This window comes from Dunckerocampus dactyliophorus, chromosome 7 (genome assembly GCF_027744805.1).
Source record: "Dunckerocampus dactyliophorus isolate RoL2022-P2 chromosome 7, RoL_Ddac_1.1, whole genome shotgun sequence".
Taxonomy (NCBI): Eukaryota; Metazoa; Chordata; class Actinopteri; order Syngnathiformes; family Syngnathidae; genus Dunckerocampus; species Dunckerocampus dactyliophorus.
Genome location: NC_072825.1, coordinates 27,331,566 through 27,356,261, shown reverse-complemented (window position 1 = coordinate 27,356,261; position 24,696 = coordinate 27,331,566). Strand labels below are relative to the sequence as shown.

Sequence of the window (24,696 nt, the reverse complement as noted above, 5' to 3'; positions counted from 1 at the left end):
AGCCTTCAATGTTCCAATCTTATTTTGTTGAAAAACAATCCGCGTGAAACAATACAAACTTGTTGCTTTAACTGCACATGAGGTAATTCTCTCAAATAGAAATGTTTAGAAAATTGCTGCCCAATCTACTAAATGATATGATCGGTGTTCTTTTAGCCTTTTATTTCTCACAACAGGTTACACTGAAGACCTGAAGTGCACAGTGATCGAAAATGGCTGGCTGTCCAGTGCCATGAACGCCATCATTTTCCTCATAGTAGCTTTGCTCTTCACTGCTCATGAGCGCTAACAGTGGGCCGCTACCTGGCTCTATTCTCCGGCTAGCTTTAGCTTTAGCCTTAGCTCGATTGCTAGCTGTCAGTCTGGCAGAGCAAAAGGTAACGACTGTATTTGTAGCGTTACCTACAATTTAGTGGTCAAACAGTTTTTGTGGCTCCAAGTGGGTTTTAATTTGGCGGAAACGGGCCCAAATGGCTTTTTTGATGCTAAAGGTTGCCAACCCCTGCCCTAATATTAAGGCAATCGGCGCCATCAGGATCATTTATATGTATTTGGATCGTATTTATATGTATTTATGCCTTTCCGGCACGTAAAACTAGAATTGGAAAACTATAAAAAAAAAAACGGATTGATTGAATTTGCATTATTTCTTATGGGAGAAATTGATTCAGTTGGCGTACATTTTGGTTTGAGTCGGACCTTCTGGAATGGATTAGTGACTAACTGAGGTTCCACCGTACTCTTGTCTAACAGAGTTGTACTTTGCAATAATGATGAAGTTAACAATACTATAACACCTGTCAACATAAATGGACCCATTTTTCATGGAAATGACCCCTTTGGCTCGCACATTTTATGTAGACAAAAACGGTCGATCATGTACAACGTCGGTTAAAGCGGGCCCTTTTTCGAAGAATACGGTGGACCAGGACTTGATGAGTTGGACGCTATAGACAGAGCCGACATAAAACGGGTTCCTTTGTACTGATGTTCCATCGTGGAACTTGTAAGACAGTTAAGAATGACTTCAAAACTGCGCTTGATAGCAGCATCAAACCTCAACAAATGTGGGCCCTATCCAAGCCAAAATGTGTAACTGGTAGACAAAATGGTCTGGATAGGTAATAAAGGCTTGCTGATGGTGATGGTTTGGACTGTTTCCATGATTTCCTGTGTTTTGTTTGTGCCGCTGATGTTTTTTGAGGCCGCGTGCTGCTACATGAAAGCAGTACAAGGTGCAATCATTTGTGCATGTTTCGGGGCATATATTTGGACTGATGAAGCATTCATTCATCTCCTGAGCCACATAACCATTTGCAGAGTTGTGCTTCGGAGTTCTAGTTGTCTTTGGGGTGTTTTTCTTGATCTATACCTATTATGTTTCAGGCCTGTAGAATCAGACGGATGGTGGCAAGTTTGCACGTTAACAGCACATCAATCAGGGTGCTTTTAAACATCCTGAGGGTAGCGGGACATTGTGTTTAGGTGTTTGCTGTTTGCAACACAGCAGTGTAAGTTGGGGAACACTGTCACTATACTCCATGGTTCATGAGAAATAACATACGGATCACGAGGGAACATGATTTCCTACCACAGTATGTGCTATTACAAGTAAATGGCATATAGCAATAGCATATTCCATAGGCAGCTCATGTAAATACCATGATGGAAGCATTATCTTCAAATACAATTATCTTTAAGTACAATAAAACTTCAGGTTAATGCTTTTCATAGTAAACCCAAGTTTGTGTTTTTTTGTGTTCTAGAAGCTACCATTTTTCTTAGGGAAAACACTCACATGCAAGAACAACGCTAAAAACCTTAGCGTATCAGTATGTGGAATGAAATTATGGGACGGATTAAGTAAAGACCTCAAACAATGCAATAAAATGAGCCAGAAGAATACATACAATGCCATGCCTAATCACTCGTGCACTTGCTACTAACTCTTCATTTATTTGTGTGTACATTGTCTGTACTCACTCTTCATCCAACTATGTTTCAAACTGGAGCACATCACATAGTACAATTCACAATTTTGCATGTCCAAAAAGGAGTAGGAAGAAGCAAAGCTTATTTAATCCTACCCCTCATCAGTTTCACATCAGTTGCAATACATTTATTCACCTCTTGTTTTTCAGGGGTACATTGTAAGGCCACATGACAATGTAGTGCAATCATAGCCAAGGTTTATACTTACTGAAAGGAAGCTACAGACTTAATGATAATAACTGATAAAATGGTTGACAGAATGGTAGGTTGATAATGAGTGAATACAGACCATGTACTCACCACAATGAAGAGTTAGTAGTCAGTGTAGTAGTGCTTAGACATTGTATTGTATGTAAACAGTAGTTCAGGTCTCTTCTTTGTATTTTGTGAACATCAACTGCTTGTACTTTTTCTTAAAATCGCTCATTGTTGTGCGTTATTTGTGTTCCTTACTCAATCCGTTCCACAACTTGATTCCACACACAGAAATGCTGAAAGTTTTCAGTGTTGTCCGTGCATAGAAATGTTTTAGGTTAAATTTTCCCCTAAGATCATATTTCTCCTCTCTTGTTGATAAGAAGTGTTTTACATTTTTGGGTAGCAGGTTATTGTTTGCTTTATGCATCATTTTAGCCGTCTGAAAGTTTACTAGATCCGTAAATTTTAATAATTGTGATTTTATAAATAAAGAGTTTGTGTGTTCTCTGTAAGCGGCATTATGGATGATCCTGAGTGACCTTTTTTGTAGCACAGTTAGTGACTGGAGTACACTTTTGTAGTTATTACCCCATAACTCGGCACAATAAGTTAGATATGGTAATATCAGTGAACAGTAGAGCGTATATAGTGCTTTTTGGTCTAGAACAAATTTTGCTTTATTCGGTATTGAGGTGTTTCTTGCCACTTTATGTTGTAAATTTTTAATGTGAGATTTCCAGTTCATCTTCTCGTCTATTATAACCCCAAGAAATGTATTTTCGTTCACCCTGTCAATGTCTACACCATCAATTTGTAGTTGCTGATACGCTTCCTTTTTGCACTTATCAAATAGCATTACTTTAGTTTTACTAAGGTTCAGGGATAGTCTGTTTTTATTTTATTATTATTATTATTTTATTTTTTTATGCTTTCTTATGACTGTTATACAATTGATTTACAGTAATTATAAACCTTGACTCTCACTGTACCATATGTTGCCCCTCCCGCCTGAAGAGGGGTGGGAATTATAATCCTGTGGTATAGAATAAGGAAGACAATCCACGATGAGTCGTTGTATCTTCACCAGCAGGATTTATTCTTCCTCTCAGAAAAATAACACTTCAAGTATTATCAGTTTAACCTTCATTTGAACAGTGATTAAACAGTTATACAACAGCATTTCTGATGTTAAGGCATTTTCGTCACATGTCGATCAAGTGACAATTTAGGGACAAAATGTATACTTATATAACATATCTTTAGCACAATAACATCACCAACACAGTCAATTCACAGATTTCAATTAGCCTGCTTAGTGCTGTTCACCATACACCAAGGCCCGTTAGCATTAGCCATTTAGCATGTACTCAAATGCTCAACAATACATTGTCTAACGTACCACTTTACATGTAGCTGCTTACTTTATCAACATTCTCCACTCTTTACATCTGTTTGTGTGAGTTATTTCTACTTTCTACTAACCTGTGGTATAGAATAAGGAAGACAATCCACGATGAGTTGTTGTATCTTCACCAGCAGGATTTATTCTTCCTCTGTCGTTTTAATACCTACTCTATACCACTATCGCTACCAGCACCCCCTAGTGGACTTACGGTATTACACCTGAACACCAACAATAGGGATTTGAATTATTTTAGAGACAAACATATTTTTAAAATAGTGGGGTGTCTGTTTTTAACAACTGAATTTTACATATCCAACATCTTTATGAATTATTACCACTTTTAACTACTTTAAGCATATTTATGCATTTTAAACTGTTTTTAGCCATGTTAACTTATTGTATCCTTTTTTATGTACCTTACACATACAGTATTGTTATACTGCCTTATCATTTTCCCATGTATTTAAAATTGGCAAAGACTACATTTGGAATGCAGGAAGTGAAGAAATGTATTGTAATTGATGTGATGGGGGGAGGGGGTAGGATTAAATCAGCTTTGCTTCTTCCTACTCCTTTTTGGACATGTGGAACTGTGAATTGTACTCTGTGATGTATTCCAATGCACCTTGTATGCATGTTCAAAACAAAGTAGACCATTGCCATTACCATTACCAAATATTCATTGGACAACAACATGCGGGAACACAAAGTACTGCTCGGAGGCCTGAAATTATTCAGCAGTCGTCAGCATTGAGCAGCCAGGTCTCATGTCCACTTGCAGAGCAATTAACGCACCCATGAGCACTTACAAATATGGCGGTGTGGTAAAGGTCTCAGATTTCGCAAGTCCAGGAATAACAAAAAAGATGTGAGGAAACTGGATAAATGACCTTTTGACACCAACATGCAGTAAATAGATGAAGCAATTTCAGTAGAATGCTGAAATGCTGCAGCTGGCCTGAAATGTAGAAAGAATGTTGAAATGTGGTGAAATCTATTCACCGACTGAGGAGCGAACCAGCAAGCATCAGGACTGGAGACGACCGCTGTACAACTTGAGCCATGCCACCGCGCAAAGACTAAGCAGAATGTTACATGTGCAGTAAATAATTGGTTCCAGACCCGTCACATGATCTATTTACGTGATGATGACATACTTGCAGGTTGCCACCACACATACATAACGGCCAGCCTCTGTTCCATCTCCCCGGGAACCCTGTTTTTGCAGAGACCTCCTTATTTACTCCCAAAACCACATCAACCACAGCATGGGGGGGGGGTTCTTCCTCCACTTCTCGGAAGTATGCACGAGTGTATACAGTCTATAGCACACAGACGTGTTGGGTTAAAAAACTGTTCACACAGTAATCCCTCATTTATTGCTGTTAATTGGTTCCAGACCCGACTGATAAGTGAATTTCCGCCAAATAGGATTCCTTATTTAAAAATTGAATATTTTCATAGTTAGCACATAGAAAACATGTTTATGACCTTCTAAATATGTTTTTTTTTAACATATAAGAGACCTTTGGACATGAAATAACACCCCTATAGTCACCTTTGCACTCATATTACCCAATATAATGAAAGAAAATAGGCCATTTAAGACATAAATACATAAAGACATAAACACAACTTGTTGCAATAAATATGTTCCAGACGTGTGAACAGGAAGTGGCATCCAGAGTTCAGAGGTAAGTTTTAGCTGGATTACGGCTGCAACAGTAGGCCGTGTTGTAATTATGATTATTGTGTTATTATTTTTGTGCCTGTCGTGAACAAATTCAAACCTGCAATAAAAGCCTGTTGTTCCGGTGATGGAGTCTGGCGTTTGTATGTTTCACTTACTGACACCTAGTGACCAGTGCAGAACACTGCATATTACAATTTCAATGCATCTTCCTAATGCCTTGTATTTTAATTCATTTCACCATTTTAATGCTTGAAAATGCTTAATTTAGACATGATTTATTCATCAATATATTTTGGAAAAACTGTGATAGAGTGAAGCTGCAAAATTCACTCCGCGATGTGGGGGAAATGCCTGTTATGCAAAATGAATTTCCACCAATAGGGAGCGACAATGAAGTTGTCCATTCATTTTGAAGGGGAAAATTTTGAATTATAGACAAAAGTATATAAAAAAAAGTCCTGATAGATGGTCTACATGTCCAAAATGAGCTGAAGGCTTTGATGTTGGAATGGTTTGATGCGGTTGAGAAATGTGGGTGGAATTTGCGGACTAAAATAAGGCAGAATAAGAGGTAGAGGAATACATAGATGAAATTTGAACTGTAAAAATGGAGAATTATCATTGAAATGTATAAATACTGTATGTTGAATGATTACCAGGGGCGGACTTCCCATTAAGCAAACACAAGCAATTGCCTAGGGCCGCACAATTTAGATAGATTAATTCAAATAGATTAAAATAGATTAATTTAATTCACATGCTTAAAACTACATCCAAATGCGTATAATATATGATGAGCTTTTCGATCACTCCCCCTCCCTTCTCATGCAATGGACTATTTCATTTCGGGCATATTGATTCTGGAAGACGAGAGCGAAACAAACACGTCTGCGCGGAGTTTCCCCAGTGGAGCGGAGAAGGCGAGAGGAAAACAAACAGATTTTCTCAAAAGTACCAAAGGCGTCAACCTTTGTCACAGTCACAACAAAGTAGACACACGAAGGCAGCAGCACCGCTGCTGTGAGCGTCAGCCGAGAATGAAGTAGTTTTAGAGATGAAGCTGAGAGTGACGCTTTTCATCACAAAGACGTGACTATATTGAGACTTTATCGAGCTCAGGAAGTAGGAGGTTTTTCTCATATTCACACTTGTTAGTTGATGTTAAACATTAATAATTAAAATAGTTTTTGGGGGGGTATATAAACATGACTATAACTGTAACAGACTTCAAAAGCAGGAAGAATGCGGCCTACATTACATACTCGCATTTAGAAAAAATTAAGATTTTTTTTTTTTTTTTTTTAAAAAGGATGTGGAGGCCTCCAAAGACTAGGTTTGCCTTGGACCCCCAAATGACTAATCGCCCCTGGCGATTACATGAGGACTGGAGATCGAGCCAGAAACCATCAGGTTAGAATAAGGATTGGTTTGAATAGGTTGAGAAATGTGTGAGGAGTTAGTGGACAAAAAAAAGAAAAAGAAAGAAAAATTAGGTGGAATAAGGGCTAGAGGAATAAATAGATGAAAAATGGTGTTGAATTTTATGTGAATGCTTCGTTTAAACATAACTCACATCACGGTTTGAACGTATCATTTAGAAATCATACTGATTTGTGGTTGAATATGTCTATTATTAGTAAAAAAAAATGCATATTGAAGCAAATGTTATGTATTTTTCCTAAATTAGGTTTACGTTTTTTTTGCGCAAGAGGCAAAAAGAGGTGATGACGCAACTGCACACTAAAAGATGTGACTTATAGAGCAGTTTTAAGGCATGAAAACGGCCACAAGGTGGCAGAAGTGCATTTGATAAGAGCTGAGTATGGATCTTTTGCATGTATTAACACACTCGACAGCAAGGAGGAAGTGGAAGAGCATGGAGGAGCATAAGCGTCCAGAAGGTTATGCATTGTAGGGAAATTTTGACGCATGCACACACACACACACACACACATGTGCGCATGCACACGGGCACACACATGCGCACACACAGTTTAGTTCCAAATGTGAAACTTTTTTTAAATTAAAATGATGTTTGGAAATAAATTTCATTCATTTATTTCATTGAAAAGGAAAAAAAAAATTATATAAAAACCAAACATTTTCCAATCTACGATGAAAAGGGAGCAGCAGTAAAACAAGTCTTATTTTATCTGCCCCTTTTCTTCCCAGAATTCAATTACAAAGAAAGTCATTTCAAAACATCAACAAATTGTTATTTTGATGTAAAACATCACAACATTTTTTTTTAGAGTTTAACCTTTCGTTTGGTAGGTTCCATGTTTATTTTGCCATAGAACACAATATTCTGTGTGCCTTGAAAGATCTGTCAAAATCGTCTAAATCAGCCAGTACTGAAGGGGTTGTCTTTTGAAAAATGGCTGAGATTGAATGAGTTAAGCATTTTAAAGCATAACAATGGCTAAATGAACTAATACAAATATGAGGCATTCGGAAAACACACTGAAAGACGGTGTGAGTGATGTAGTATTCCACACTGGTCACTAGGTGTCAGTAATGTTAATGCAATGTTGGGTGAGACATAAGACTTGATCCAAAGAACAACAGGCTTTAATTAATAATACTAATAGATTTTATTGGTCCAATTTTCATTCCAGTGGAATCTCATGCTACAGTAAAAAAGAAGGTTTTAAAAAGAATCAAAAATGTAACTTAAAAATACTGCAAATTAAAAGAATGTTAGAAAGCAGCATCAGCTGTAGATATTTTTAAGAAAGAACATCTTGAGGTGAACTTTAAAAGAGTCCAGGGTCTGCATTTTTCATAGCTGTACAGGTAGCCGTATGCAGGCTCGGTCCCCCATGGTACGGAGCCTCGTGGGGGGGAACCTGGAGGAGCATGTTGCTTGTTGATCTGAGGTAGCGGGTGGATGTTTGTGGTGAGTACTTCTTGTAGGTAAGTTGCTGATGCATTTGTGGGCCAGCAGGAGGATTCTGTATTCAATCTAGATGAGACAGGAAGCCAATGCAGTGACTTTAGGGTGCTGATTTTAGATGTGTTGATATTAGGGCTGTCAAATGATTACAATTTTTTATCAGATTATTCACGGTTTTCAAATTAATTAATCATGATTAATCACCATGTCTCACTATGTCTGAAATATGCTAATTTTTACTGTATTTTATTGAAAGAAAGACAAATGACAGGGCAGGATTCTATATATTTGTATGTATTAACAGCACCAAATTAACTGAAAATTGAAATCAAATTTTTTAATTGCAGTATATTTGAATCAGATATTAACTGTGTTATTATGAGCAATGAGGAGTTGCGTTCAAAGACACCACGTCATTTAAGTTGAATTCACATGTTTTGAGTGAATTTTCTGGGATTTCCAAGCATACTTAAATGCAGCAAATTGTATTTTCACATTAACAGTTACAAAATGAGTGTCTGTGAATGCATCTCACGGTCTGTCTAGTGACAAACAGGAAGTGTCGTCGCAAAATAAATGAGTTACCGCCGTTAACGTGCTATTGTTGACAGCCCTAGTTGATATTGCCTGATTTTCATGAGGATTCTGGTGGCACTGTTTTGGATGTACTGCAATGTTTGGATGTCCGTGCCGGGGATGCCAATGTAGAGGCTGTTACAGTAGTCCAGTCTTGGGGATACAGGAGAGGAGTGGTGAGGGTTCCAGCAAGGACTGCCTGGGTTTTGTTGCTGTTTAGCTGGAGGAAGTTGTTGTTCATCCATGCCTTTATCTCGTCAAGGCATGTGGTGAGATGACTCAGAGCTCCAGAGGGGTTTGGGGCAGTTTTTATGTATAGTTGTGTGTCATCAAGGACAACCCTTGCTTGCTGATGACGTGGCCAGGGTTAGCATGTAGGTAATGAACAGTATAGGGCCAAGAACACCTTGCGGAACACCACATATGACAGAGAGCAGCCTGGACTTACACCTACCCAGAAAACACATTCGCCTGGAAACACTGCAAGGCAGTTCCTGACAGTCTGGCAGTCTTGTGGAGGCGGTCCAGAAGGATGGTCGGGTCTACTGTGTCAAAAGCTGCTGTATTGAAGGTTTGAATTATCTCACAGCATGCGCAATAATCCCTCAAAAAAAATCCCTAATTAAAACACAGGCTACTGTGTTGGCATGCTAAACTCAACTGTGAACCTCCAACGTCACGTCCTGTCTGCCTGCCATTGTCTTAAATGGCATATTTTCTCCTATTACGTCTACCATACTGGGTAATACAAGTGTAAAGGCGACTAGAGGGGTGTTAGTTCCTGCCTGGAGAGCTCTAATTATGTTAACAATTGCATTTTGAAGGTCGTAAACAGATTTTCTATGCTCTAACTATGAAAATATCCCCATTAAGGAATGCTGCTACGTGAAAATGTACTTAGCAAACCAATTAACCAACACAAACAAGGGATTCTTGTATTAGAGTTAAGCAAATGGCTGCTGGGGTTTCTAATTAGCACCAGGTCAAAAAACACTGGCATGAACAGCTGTGGCTGTCGGCAACATCCTGATGATATACCTGTACAGTATCATATCATGAGTGGTCAGTATCCAGCAGTTTTATCTACCTCTGCATGCGCGTTGAAATATTGCTGCTCAGCTGTTGGTGTGAAACTCATGCGGGTCACACTACCGTACTGCTGAACACAGTGAACTCATCAGCGCTATTAATGCTGACTGTGCAGTTTGCTTTACATTGGTTCTATTGCTGCAGTTTTGTGCAACATACTGGTTAATAAATGACCATGTGGTCAAGGTGAGCTATGTTTTCCTTTCCACTTTCTCATGCGTTCAAAATTATTATCAGAATTTAAAAAATCTTGTCTGGTGTAATTAGTTTTCCAATTTGGGAAAAAACAACCACCCTCCAATTAACGCCACATCCTCTTTGCGGTTTAGGTGAATAAATACCCAAACTATAATTAGAGAATTTACAATATTAACGCTAAAAATGTCCCTCAGAAATGGTGCTTTCACTTGTTAATATTTATTTTTACATAAAAAATATGCATTGATGTGTTTATTGATAATTATTTGTCATTATCTATTTATTTTACTGATTTTTATCCCCAAAGGAATATTTACTGGTCTCTATTATTTTTCTTTTGCATACATTATGCTACACTAAAACCAGACCACATCACAGCCTATAGCAATAGCAAAGAGAGCTATGTTTTCCTCTAAATCAGGGGTGTCCAAAGTGTGGCCCATATGCGCCCCACGGCACATTGTAAAAATATCACTGAACAAACATCATTATAGTTATGATATTTTATAATATTTTTTTAAAGTTGTAATATTACAGGAAACAAATAAAATGTCAAATGAAGTTGTACATTTTCAAAAATCACAGAAAAAATCACAGGTCACAGAAAAAGTTATAATATTACGAAAATAAGTCAAAATATTATGGGAATAGAGTCATAATTCTGAAAAGAAAATTTCCAAGAAAGAAGTTGAACTATCTGGGGGAAAAAAAACAGCAGCAGATTTGGAAATAACAGCATACATTTTACAAGACTAAAGTCAAAATATTAAAACAAAAAGTTTGCATTCTAATGAGAAAGAAAGTCGCAATTTTACAAGAATAAACTCGTAATATGATGAGGAAAAATAATGCCATTTTAGTAGCACAGAGTTGAAATATTAACTCATTCAATCGCAGCCATTTTTCTAAAGCTTTTTCATTTGTGTGACAATGCTGAGATGCTGTTTTTTCTTGAACTATGTATACCTTGTTAGCATATCTTCATGAACAAAACATCAAAGTGGCATTTTTCACTACGTGGCCCTCACTGAAAGACGTTTGGACACCCCTGCTCTAAATCATTATTGAAGTTAAAAAATGTGCCCCCACCTTAAAGTGGCAGAAATAAACCCAACAAGTCCAAATTATCCCAACTACTGCAGGTTGCACGACTGCAGGGTTGCATTATGAAGTGATGGCAGAGTGTGCCATTTTTCCCCTAATGAATACACTTTTATGCAAATAGCAAAGTGCTTTGAGCATTTGTGTTGATGCGCCGAGCCCAATCTTTCCATCTTCTGCGCACTACTGAGTGCCTTTCAAGCCTCAGAAGTGCTTTTGTTCCCAGTTTGGATACTTTGACTGGAACTTTGCTGCATTACAAAAGACGAAAACAAACAAATGTGTCATTGAGGCTCGCTAAGCTGCAAAATTCTCACTTGAAAATGAAACATTTCTCATGTCAGCTCCCTGCCTTCCCTCTCGTCTTTTCACTTTTCACTGTAATGTCAAGCAACACGCACACACACACTTGTCCGCTACAGCTACTTCCCGTGTGATTTATTCAAAGAAAAATCCTCCATGGCAAAGCAATCTGTGAAAACTTAAATTCTCTCCCTCGACGAGACTGAATAGAGATCTGCAGTCTTGGCTGATTACTGATGAATGGCACTTTAGTGAGGAGCGATTGCTTCTGCCTTGTTTCATGCTGAGCACGACCGGGGCGACGTGCTCCCGCTTACTGACAGATTAGGAGAGACGGAGTCCAAAAGACGAGAAGAGACAGATGAATTTTGGCAGAGAAGGCGTGTGAGCGCGCTACAAGATGAAAGGCTAAAAGTTGAGCAAGGGCTTTTAGAGGGTGTGTTTGAGGGTGAAGGGTGAATAGGTGAGACATTGAATGCTGGGATGGAAAGCACCAGAGAGAGCTGAGATTGAATTGTAGGACCGGAGGAGGAGAAGAGAGACAGATCTAATCTGATAAAGACAGATGGAGGGTGAAAAGAAGGGGAAAAGAGAGGAATGAAGGTGCAAGTGGAATCCTATAACATCATTCTAGTGACGCTCTGTGTGTGTGTGGGTGTGTGTGTGTGTGTGTGTGTGTGTGTGGGAATGCAATATCCTGTTACATCCTGGCTAGAAGTCTTCAGCAGACTGTGTCATAAAGTGAGACGGCCGTCATTATTGAACAATGCTTTCCATTTTGCATGCACCGCCTCTTTTGCATGCGAGTGAGTGTGTAAATAATAATAAAAAGCAGATACTTGCAATGCTGATCATGTATGCATGCAAACACACTTGACGCCAGCCAACACAGGAAGCACTCAGTGAAATAAATATATAAAGTGGTGTGAAAAAGTGCTTGCCCCCTTCCTGATTTCTTATTTTTTTGCATGTTTGTCACACTTAAATGTTTCAGATCATCAAGCAAATTTAAATATTAGCCAATAACAACACAACTGAACACAAAATGCAGTTTTTAAATGAAACTTTTTATTATTAAGGCAGAAGAAAAAAATCCAACCCTTGATCGCCCTGTGTGAAAAAACGATTTCCCCTCCTGTTAAAACGTAAGTGAGATTAATTGAGATCTATCAGTGTGGAAAAGGTTATAAAGACATTTCTAAAGCTTTGGGACTCCAGCAAAGAGCCAGAGCCATTATCTACAAATGGCTAAAACATGGAACAATGGTGAACCTTCCCAGAATTGGCCGGCCACCCAAAATTACCCCAAGAGGTCACAAAGGGCCCCACAACAACATCCAAAGAACTGCAAGCCTCACTTTCAGTTAGGGTCAGTGTCCATGACTCCACCATAAGAAAGACACTGGGCAAAAACGGCCTGCATGGCAGAGTTCCAAGACCAAAACCACTGCTGAACAAAAAGAACATTAAGGCTCATCTTGATGATCCCCAAGACCTTTGGGAAAAAAGTTTAACTTTTTGGAAGGTGTGTTTCCTATTACATCTGGCGTAAAAGTAACCAACAGTATCATACCAACAGTAAAATATGGTGGTGGTAGTGTGATGGTCTGGGACTGTATTCCTGCTTCAGGACCTGGAAGACTTGCTGTGATAAATGGAACCATGAATTCTGCTGTCTACCAAAAAATCCTGAAGGAGAATGTCCGGCCATCTGTTAGTGACCTCAAGCTGAAACCAACTTGGGTTCTGCAGCAGGACAATGATCCAAAACACACCAGCAAGTCCACCTCTGAATGGCTGAAGAAAACCAAAATGAAGACTTTGGAGTGGCCTAGTCAAAGTCCTGACCTGAATCCTATTGAGATGCTGTGGCATGACCTTAAAAAGGCGCTTCATGCTGGAAAACCCTCCAATGTGGCTGAATGACAACAATTCTGCAAAGATGAGTGGGCCAAAATTCCTCCACAGCGCTGTAAGAGACTCATTGCAAGTTATTGCAAACACTTGATTGCAGTTGTTGCTGCTAAGGGTGGCCCAACCACTTATTAGGTTTAGGGGGCAATCACTTTTTCACACAGGGCCATTTAGGTTTGGATTTTTTCCCCCCTTAATAATGAAAAACTTCATTTTGTGTCCACTTGTGTTGTCATTGACAAATTTAGTTTGATGATCTGAAACATTTACTGTAAGTGTGACAAACATGCAAAAAATAAGAGGAAGAGGGCAAACACTTATTCACACCACTGTATAATTATATATTGTTATTTTGTTAATTGATGCTTTTCCAACAAAACTAACAATAAAGCTTTCATACATGTGCAAATCTTTCTTCATCAGTAGTCATGCACTGCATGCCAACAAACACAATTGCTCCCAATGCTTCATTGCATCAAAGGGAATGACTTCACAGAAAAAACTGAATGTTATCTCTCAACCTCGCTGCAGCTTCTTCAATGTCTCCTCACATGCGGTGAGTGTGGGTGGATGCAACATCTAACTTCTTTTATTTCATCAATGAATTCTTCACCTGGCATGACTACTTCTCACAAGGCAGCCAGCAACGGACCGGTAATGGACATTTACAGGCTATGATGCAATGAGAGCAAAGTCCCAGCATTAAACTAGTATGAGGCTGGATGGATGATTGTGGCGCTGTGGTTTAGCTGATGGGAGTAATAGCTGGTGTTTGTGCGTATGTGTGGTTGGGGGTGGGGGGGGACTCACTGCTTCCCGCAAGCCTCCCATAAATAGTCAACGTGCAACGATCGCAACAACGTCCTCCGATGAGAAGCTGGGCCAAATGAGCACGCTACTGTTGTATGAGTCAAACGACAAACACAAAATCAGATACGATGAAGCATGAAGGCGCACATGATTGATTGTCTCTGCCGGAGGTGTTGGCGAGTGTGTGACACATTGTTTTTGGACCTCAGCGTACTTGATATGTGGCGTGTCTCTACTCTGCAAAGCCATGTGGACTGTTTGGTTCATCCTGCTAAGACTCCCATTAAGGACATTAATTGATGTAGCAGACACACACCTGGGTCCCCTCTAACAGGAGCCTGAGGGATGGAAATATAATGTGTGAACAGACCTTTAAAGCTTGGAACAGCTGCACAGCCATTACTCTGGAATTACCCACACGACTAGTGGAATACTTCTGTCAGTACAGGAGAACACTGCCTTTCGTAAGGGTTACATCACCAGCGAATGGCGAAAAACTGCGAGTGATTGATACACCCACCAAAATGTCCACAATCCTCCCCTTCTCTCTTCAAATGCCGTTGTTCACTAGCGACACAGTCCAGGTTAAAGCCCACACACCTTTTAGCCGCATGTAAACTATAAAATGTACAGGTGATCACCACTAAACATGATTTTATTAGTCGGTTAATCTGAAATTTGGTGTTTTGATTAATCGAGTAATCACTTAGGCCCTAGACCAGCGGTCCCCAACCTTTTTTGACCCACAAATCTCCGGCCGGTGTCAAAGCTGATAAGTGTGAATATCTTGTTTTGCCTAAAACACAAAGATAAGAGGTCTGCTTTCAAGGCTGACTAAGGAAACTTAAAAAATATTCACATTTGAGAGGCTGAAATCAGAGGTTATTTACATTTTTAAATCAAAAAACCATTACTCAAATGCCAAAATAGTTGTCCATTAATTGGATTAATTGTGGCAGCTCTATAACCACTGATGAATGATTATGTAAGATCATCGATAACGCTCAACAACAAACTTTTGTTTACTGGTTTGACGAAAAAGCATTATCAGTGAAGCATAAAGACATAAGCATGTAAAAATTGTTTGCTTTTGGACATTTATGCTGTATATTTTACCACATACAAAATTTCAAGAGCAGTTGAAAGATTGCAAGAATTTACTTTTTGCATCGTTGGATCTTTAGGAAGTTCTAAATAGAGCTTCAAAATGCAAAAAGAAGAAATGGGAGTGAGACAAAAAAGTTTTGAGTAGGCAATTTATTGCAAATAAACATTAGTGAAATAGGCTGTTCATCAGCTGATCAAAAGTTTAAGACCACAGCCTTTAAAAGGCAAAATCTTGGCAAAAATTTGTATAGAATGTCATTTTCTGTCAGGTATTCACTGTCATGTAAGACAGTCATTTGAAACTTCTTCAAAGGTCCTGAGGGTTATGAAACAAAAAAGTCAATTTGTTAGACTCAAAAAAGACACGGACCACCCTCAGCCCAAATGAAGCTTGTTACTGGTGCTGACTGCAGTCCAATAACCATCAGACGCCATCCGCCAGAGAAGGCTTTTAAGAAGGCATCGTCTCCTTCAACGCCACAAAATTTCCCATTTGGAATGTGCAGGACAGCACCAAACGTGGGACATTGAAATGAGGAAGAAAGTTTTATTCTCTGATGAGAAAAAATGTAACCTTGACGGTCCTGATGGCTCCCAACGTTACTGGCATGACAAGGAGATCCCACCTGCGATGTTTTCTACCCGGCACAGTGGAGGGGGGTCCATCATGATCCTTCAATGGAACAATGGAGCCTCTGGTTGTGCAGGGGTGTCAAACGGAAGCTGGCTATGTGAAGATGTTGCAGGGGGCCTCCCTCATGACTGAAGGCCCTCGTCTGTGTGGCAACAGCTGCAGTTCACAAAGGACGTCTTCCTTAGGAATGAGCTCACTCTGTTGGACCATCCTGCGTGTTTCCCTGATCTTAATCCAACTGAGAACACTTGGGGATGTATTTATAAATGTGTGTATAAATAAATGATGGCGGGTTTAGGGTGAAAGAGAGCTGTTTTCTGCGGAAAAAAACTGCCTATTTTTGGGGTGGTGATTAATAAAAATAATATTTTTTGACCAAAAATCCACAAATGCTGAATCATGAATGTGCGGCGATCCACTGTAATTATATTATAACCTTTTCTTCTTTTACACCAAACAAATCACCTCCATAGGAATTGACATCTTGCCTATGCCTAGTCTATGCCTGACTGTACCAAATGCGCCAGTTGTAACAATCCCAATGTTCACATTTGTTGGTCCATGGTGAGTCTCAAGCGTGCAGCTTAAGTTCACTGTCACTGAATTGCTCTCTGACAGTCTCAGTCAAAACGGAATATTACAGTATCATCTTTGGAAAAACCTGTGCAGGTGTACCTACTATTGTGACCGGTTGGCGTTCAAGAACAAACAGTCACAACCTTGTGTTCAGAGCAAGCAAATGAAGCAGGAAATTAAAAAATGATAGCTTGAGGTGAATGAGTAAATGTGAGCACGTTACCTGCACCTCCCGTGCATGATAGGCGATGATGAGGCCCAGCAGGATGACTGTGGACAGGCTGATCAGACACTTCAGGGCCAGGGAGTACATGGAGCTCTGCAGGGGGGGAGAGAAACACAAGGCCGCAATTCAAAAGAGAAAATGCACACACGCACACAATACAAGCAGGAAATACACTTGCTTTTCTTTGCTTGAGGGCACATTGGTGACCAGCATTTACCAAAGCCACTTTGAAAGGCTGAGAGAAGTATTCCACCTGTCAATGTGGCTCTGCCGTGGAGCTTTACATCTTCTGCCTGTCTGCTTGTAATCAATACGCCAGGGATCTTTCAATCAATACAACTCATAGCACTTTAGGGGCTTCCTTAACCCCGCCCGCACCTCACACACTCAAGCGCACTGGACTGGACACGGCTCTTAAATTAGCAACACACACACACTTTTTAGTTTAAGAGTACCAGTGATTGCAAAGAGGAAAAATATGATGAGAACCACGGAACCAGAAATGGATGTAGCCAAATCTGGCTGCTCAGTACAAGATGGCTAAAACAGTGGAAAGCTGGTCCTGTTTATGTCGACAAGCCATCCATGTGGACCATCACATCAAGTCCTGGTCCAACGTGTTCTTCTTATTACTAAAAAGTGCCCGCTTCATGAGGTGACTCACATGAAGTGACTTGCACTTAAATTTGTCATTGTTTTTACATCGCAGTGGTTAACTTACTTTTACACTTGTAGACAGTTAGAAATTTGAAAACGTGACCTATAACATTACCTAGGGCAGGGGTGTCCAAACTTTTTCCAACCAAGGCCACATACTGAAAAGGGCTGCTTTGATATTTTGTAAATACGCTTTATTAATACAAACTTCAGTCTTGGCTCTTTTTTTCATTGTTTTGTTGTTGTTTTATTCTATCTTTGGAAGTCATATTAATGAATTAAGAAAAATAATAATATTTTGACATATAATAATAAGTTTCTATCCCAACTACTTGTTCCAAAAATTCTAACTTTATTTTGTTTGTTTCTCATAATATTATGACAATTTTTTTTCTGTAATATTTCAACTCTATGCTACTAAAATGACATTATTTTTCTTCATAATAGTATGGCTTTATTCTAAAAAAATTGTTTAAATTTGCTTTATAAAATTGCATCTTTTTTTCTTTCCAGAATACAACTTTTTCCTCTTAATATTTTGACTTTATTCTTATAAAATTACAGCTGTTGTTTCCAGTTCTGCTATTTTCCAACTATTTCAACTTTCTTTTTGCAAATATCCATCTTGTAATTATGACTTTATTCTCATAATATTTTGACTTTAAGCTACATTACATCTTTTTCTGCAACGTAATTTTCCAAAACTGATAACTATACTCATTATTTTGTTTGGTTCTTGCGACTTAAAAAAAAAAATCACATCTTTTGTCTTTAATATTTACACTTTATACTAATAAACGAGGTTATTTTCCCACATAGTATTACATTGTGAAATTACAACGTTGACTTTATCCTTGTAAAATTACTGCAGATTTGTCCATTTTTGCTGCTATTGTTGTTTTTTTTAATTGCTTTTCCTATTTAATTATTTTTTAGATGGTGCCGCAAGCTAACAAAGAAAAACAGCACACTATGGACGCCCCTGGCGTTGGGTGAGTAGCATTTTTATTCTAATGTCTCTCCATGGGAGGAATTGCTTTTAGGTTAGAGCAAATTGGAACAGATTATGTTTCACTGTAAAATGAATTATGGTATGAAATTGATATCATACAGTAGGTCCCTGGATATTCATTACTTTTGTAATTGTGGGTAAATCCGCCATTTTATGCTCATAATTTCCCCGCATTGGTTGTTCTTTCGAGGTCGTGCATTAGCTTGATGTTTACGCCCTCACCAACAGGAGTTTATCAACCCAAATGCCTCCCTCCCTCACGGTGCAACCAAAAACAACACACGTAATGGGCGCTACACACCAATCAGCAGGAGTTTCATTGATCGACCAATGAGCGGACAGGATGCTAATCAGTACGCTCTTGCAGGTAAACATGGGGGGAAGAAGCTATTTGACATTTCTAAAAAAAAGAATATACAGATATAAAGAAAAAAGCAGCAGCACGGGTACTCGTTGGCGCCAGAGTAAACATATCGGATAAGTTTACATTCATTTACACGGACAAGCATCTGTACCGACCTGCTTTAAGTCCACCACCATAGTGCCCGTACCCAAGAAGAGCAACCTGCTTAAATGACTATCGCCCTATAGCACTCACTCCTATTGTCATGAAGTGCTTTGAAAGAATAGTCATGACCCACATCAAAAAGAGCATCCCGGCCACTGTGGACCCTCTACAGTTTGCATACCGCCAGAACCGGTCCACTGATGATGCAGTCAACACTGCCATCCACACAGCCCTTTCTCACCTACAGGGCCAGGACACATACAGTATGTCAGAATGCTATTTATAGACTATAGCTCTGCTTTTAATACAGTCAGCCCCCACAAACTCACAAATAAGCTCCTCACACTTGGCCTGTCTCCCTCCCTCTGTAACTGGGTGTTTAACTTTCTCACAGGCAGACCCCAGTCAGTCAGAGTCCACAATCGCACATCCAGCTCAAGAATTGTGAGCACTGGGACCCCACAGGGGTGTGTGCTGAGTCCGCTCCTCTACACGCTCTTCACCTATGATTGCGTGGCCTCCCAGAACAACACCAGCATCATTAAATTTGCGGATGACACTACAGTCATCGGACTGATCACTGGTGGTGTTGAAACATCATACAGAAGAGAGGTGGCGGACCTCATAGCTTGGTGTCGTGATAGCAATCTCCTTCTCAATACAGATAAGACTAAAGAGATGATCATCGACCCAAGAACAAGGGAAAAGGAGCCACATAGACCCCTGTTTATTGATGACACTGAGGTGGAGAGGGTGAAAACCTTCAAGTTCCTTGGCACACACATCAGTGAGGACCTCACCTGGTCTCACAACACCCAACAAATTATGAAGAAGTCACAAAGGAGACGGTACTTCTTGAGAAGACTGAGGAAATTTGGCATGTCAACGAAAATCCTCAGTTTCTTCTACAGATGCACTATGGAAAGTGTCCTTACCGCCTCCATCACTGTTTGGTACGGTAACTGTACAACACGTGATAGGAAGGCACTCCAGCGGGTGATCAAGACCTCACAGAACATTGTTGGGGCAGCCCTCCCCTCACTGCAAGACATTTATAAAACTAGAGTCCTACGCAGAACACACAACCTCATCAAGGACAGCACACATCCACAACACTCATTATTCACACTCCTACCGTCAGGCAGACGCTACAGGAGTTTGAAGTCCAGGACCACAAGGCTGGCAAACAGCTTTTACCCACAGGCCATCAGGCTTCTCAACGAAGCACTCACACACGCCGCACGCAACACACACTCATAGCACTTTATTATTCACTTATTTATTCATTTATTTATTTATTCATTGGTATTAATGTCTCTTCTGTTGTTGTTGCTTAATTTATTGGTATTTATGTTTCTTATGTTCTTATTCTTTTTCTTGTGTTTTCTTTTTTTTTGGGAGAATGAACAGAACAGGAATTTCATTGCATAGAATAACCACCAGTTTTACTGTGCATATGACAATAAAACTCTTGAATCTTGAATCTTGAATGTTTGTGTAACTTCATCTTCAACACTAGCAAGATCCGTTACTATCAAGCGTACACGATCAACACCGGCCGCTTTTCCTCCTCTGAACTACTTTGATACCCTCAAATCCCCTCCACAACGCATTGCCGATGAATTTCGCCAATCGCAGTTGTTGATCGCCTCTAGTGTGTGGCGCCCATTACACACAAGTAACACATTTGGAGCACACAATGTAACTGTACCACACACTCTAGACGCTGCCGCACTAATATCCATGCAAAACAATACTATATTATATTCATTTATAACCTCCAAGGCATGCTGGGAAGCCCACACACACACACTTCCTCAACAGAACATTACCCAGCATGCCTTGCAGGTTATACATTTGTATTCAATCATATTGTTATAGTATGTAAGTGTTACTTTTCATGTTATTTTTGGTTGATATGAAAAAAGACATTTGTATGGGTGTCACAATTGCTCCCCATTCGCAGGTGGTTTGAGAAAAGCAACCCGAATAGCAGGGATCTACGGCATATGTTATCTTTTCAGTCAGCGTTTGTGCTTAGTTTTTATGTTTTTTTTTAAACAAGACAGAAGGCTCTGCAGTGGCGGGGCATCATAACTCAAACGCAATGTGATGTGATATAATAAAATAGTATCCATGTGTTGGTTTTTTTCACATTCTGTAATACAATTTCCACACCGGCCAAAGCTAAATCTCATTGCATTTGGGTGTGGTTGTCATAGCAACAACATGAATGCCTCACTCTTGTCAGGTACAAGTACAGTAGTGCTCAGTGAACCATAACAAAATAAGTGGACATTAATGATTTAAGGGCAAGCTCTTTTCCCTTGTAATGACCTAAGAGCATTAACACCCTCAGAGGGTTCCACACACATACATATATTTATTCCTATTCATATTCCATACATATATGGAGTGTCTTTGCTGGATGCTTTTTCATGTTGTGTTTTAATATCTCATTGTGTTGTTCCACATAAAAGGGCGTTTTGAGAGCCCCACAGCAGATAGATTCAGCACACTCAGGGGTCACATTGGAGCAGGACTGTTATTTCTCTTCATTAGTGTAACTACTGCACGCTACACAACAACTCCGAGGCTCACAACGGTGTGTCTCTAGACAATCTTTACTGTTCATGGCGAGCAGCTGGGCCGCCCGTGCAATCTGACTGTTAATAACAGAAGAATATCACACAGGGAAGAAGCCAATAATTGATAAAAGTCGCTCTCAAGACGCACAAACCATCAAATGAACTGTTGTTTCATGTCAGGGAATAGAAGGCAACAAAACAGCTGAGGCAGAGCAACAACACGGTGGCCATACATCAACAGATATCCTGCGACCTGCGTACCGAGGCTATCAACATAGCCATGCTTGGCTGTAATATTCATACCATTCATAGATACTCCTGATTGGATGACAATGTACTATAAGTAGATTAAATGATTACTATTTTTAATCAGGTTAATCACGGTTTTCAAATTAATTCATCATTATTAATCACCATGTGTAACTACTTGGATGTGTGAAATATGTCAATTTTTACTGTATTTTATTGAAAGAAAGAAAAATGACAGGACAGGACAGGATTATGTATATACAGTGGTGTGAAAAAGTGGTTGTCCCCTTCCTGATTTCTTATTCTATGCATGTCTGTCACACTTACATGTTTCAGATCATCAAACACATTTAAATATTAGTCAACGACAACACAACTGAACACAAAATGCAGTTTTTAGGTCTCGGGCACTGGGGATCATCAAGATGTTTTCTGGCAAAATTGAGACGAGCCTTCATGTTCTTTTTGTTCAGCAGTGATTTTCATCTTGGAACTCTGCCAAGCAGGCCGTTGTTGCCCAGTGTCTTTCTTATGGTGGAGTCATGAACACTGACCTTAACTGAGGCAAGTGAGGCCTAATATTTGTGGATAATGGCTCTCACTGGCTACCTGGTGCCCGCGGGCACCACCTTGGTGACCCCTGGTCTAGAGGGCTCTAATAATGTTAAAAACTGAATTTAGAAGGGTTTAAAAAGGCTTTCTATGCTCTAACTATGAAAATATTCCATTTATAAAGAAGGAATCCTACTTTGCGGAAATGTACTTATCAAGGTCTGGAACCAATTAACCGCGATAAGCGAGGGATTACTGTACTCCTTCTTCCATGTGTAAAGTGAGAGGTATTGTTTTAGTCGCCACCGGTGAGTTAATTTTGCAGTTTTTTCATAACTTGCTCCTATGCTAAACTTCCTGATTACGTTGTGCCTTCATGATAAAGATTTTATGACGCACCAGTCCTGCTTAACGATTGTGGCACGCTCTAATAAAAGCTAATAAGTTTTTCATGCACTTAACGACAAGGGCTCTAAGTGATGTCGCTGGATGTGTCGTACAGCATACGGCTTAATTTGATACACGCATTGAACTGAGCTCGTGTTGATTATTTCATAAAACTAATTAAAGTCTGACGTGCGCTCATTTTCTTTTTATTAGCTGCAACAACCATTAACGTTACCCAACTCTTCCATCTATGCTACTTCCAGAGACAACCCTGCTGACTGCAACACGGCAGACGTGATACTTCAGGTGTATCGCCGCTCTTATTGTCCGAGTCGTATCTTCATGTGAACGGTGTGCGCTACGGGTCTTAATTTAAATGCCCAATACCCCGTTTCCCTCATGAGATGATTAAGCAGAACCTGCATTGATTCATGAATATATATTGCGAGTCAGTGTCCTGGAAAATAGAGTGTGTCAGTGTCTTTTGGCATCTGTTTAGGCCCCCCCAAATGTGTGCCTTTTACGAAATACATTCTTGAAATATTTCACATTTGAAATATTCACAATCTATAGTAATTTTTCAAGAATAAAATGAAATATTAGCAACATAAAGTCATATTATTATCTTAAGGGACAAAAGTCATAATTTTACGACAATAAAGTCATCATGTTACCAAGAAAAACATGTCATTTTTAGAAGCATAAACTTAAACTGTGAAAGAAAAAAAGCTGTTATTTTATAACACCAAATTCGGGAAAATTAGGTTGTGGAAAAGTTATGATATTACGACAATGAAGTCATGATGATGAAAACATTTGTCATCTTACGGGAAAAAAAGGTCATTTTAACTGAATAAATTCATAATATTCTGAGGAAAAAAAACATGTCATTTTTAGATGTATAAAGTTGAACTATTAAAGAAAAAATATGTTATTTTGTAATGGCAAATTTTGGAAAATTGGGTTGGTGAAAATTTATGATATTAGGAGAATAAAGTCATCATGTTACGAGAAAAAAGTTGTCATCTTACGGGAAAAGAGTTGTCCGAATAAATTCATAATAATTTTATCTGAATAAATTCAATATTCAGAGGAAAAGAACAAGTAATTTTTAGAAGCATTAAGTTGAAATATTAAAGAAAAAAGATGTTATTTTCTAAATTCATAATATTAGGAGTGACTAAACAAAACATTGAAAATTTTGGAAAATTGGGTTGGGAAAAAGTTATAATATTATGAGAGTAAAGTAGGAATGCTCCGATCGGAATCGGCCAATTTCCGTGAAAAAGCACGTGATCTGTATATGCCAAAGCATGCCCTTCAACGGCGATCACAAAAGCCGATTTGATTACCTGTGGCTCGTACTATTGCATTGCAAGCGTCTCCCGCCCACTTTCTCTCACACTGCGCAGGCTTGCGAAAGCCAAAACAATCATGTCTGCCTTGTGGGACTTACCTGCCGTTTGTGAGAGTGATCTCAATTTTGCACCCCGAAAACTTGCCACGAAAAATATCTCACCGGGGTGGCACGTTAAAAAAATATAATTTAATACGGCATTTGGTGGCAGGCATTTGGGGAGGTGTGAAGAATTTTCGAGGCTTGCAATGTGATCATCATTTGGGCGGTGGCCACAATTGGACACTCACCCGTGTGTGCATGGCAGTCGGAGGCCTGAGGCGGATAGCACCTAAAGTAGTTGGATTCATCGGCGGTGGAGGGCCTGCTGGAGTGCACTCAAGATGTGTTCATCCAAAGTCTCCTGAAAGACGGCATCTCATTGTCTGTACGTTTCACCAGTGATATCATGTCTGTTCTCTTGAAAAAGTAAGAAAACATGTTTTTGTCTAAATTTCATATCATATAGCCAATAGCAAATTTAAAAATGTACACTTGATCTGTGTCATCCGTATTGGCCGATTTCACTCATGGATGATCGATATTGGAATCGGCAGTGTAAAACCCTGATTGGAGCATCCCTAGAATAAAGTCAAAATATTATTGGAATAAAGTTGTAACATTACAAG

General features: G+C 39.3%; 1 protein-coding gene across 1 annotated transcript in view; it reads right to left on the bottom strand.

Annotated features, from left to right (window-relative positions):
* kcnn3 (potassium intermediate/small conductance calcium-activated channel, subfamily N, member 3) overlaps positions 1–24,696 on the bottom strand; it is a 145,147-nt gene that overhangs the window by 84,839 nt on the left and 35,612 nt on the right. Inside the window, exon 3 of the mRNA XM_054780640.1 lies at positions 16,716–16,811. Coding sequence (XP_054636615.1) covers positions 16,716–16,811 — 96 coding nt within the window. The remainder of the gene's footprint in view (positions 1–16,715; positions 16,812–24,696) is intronic.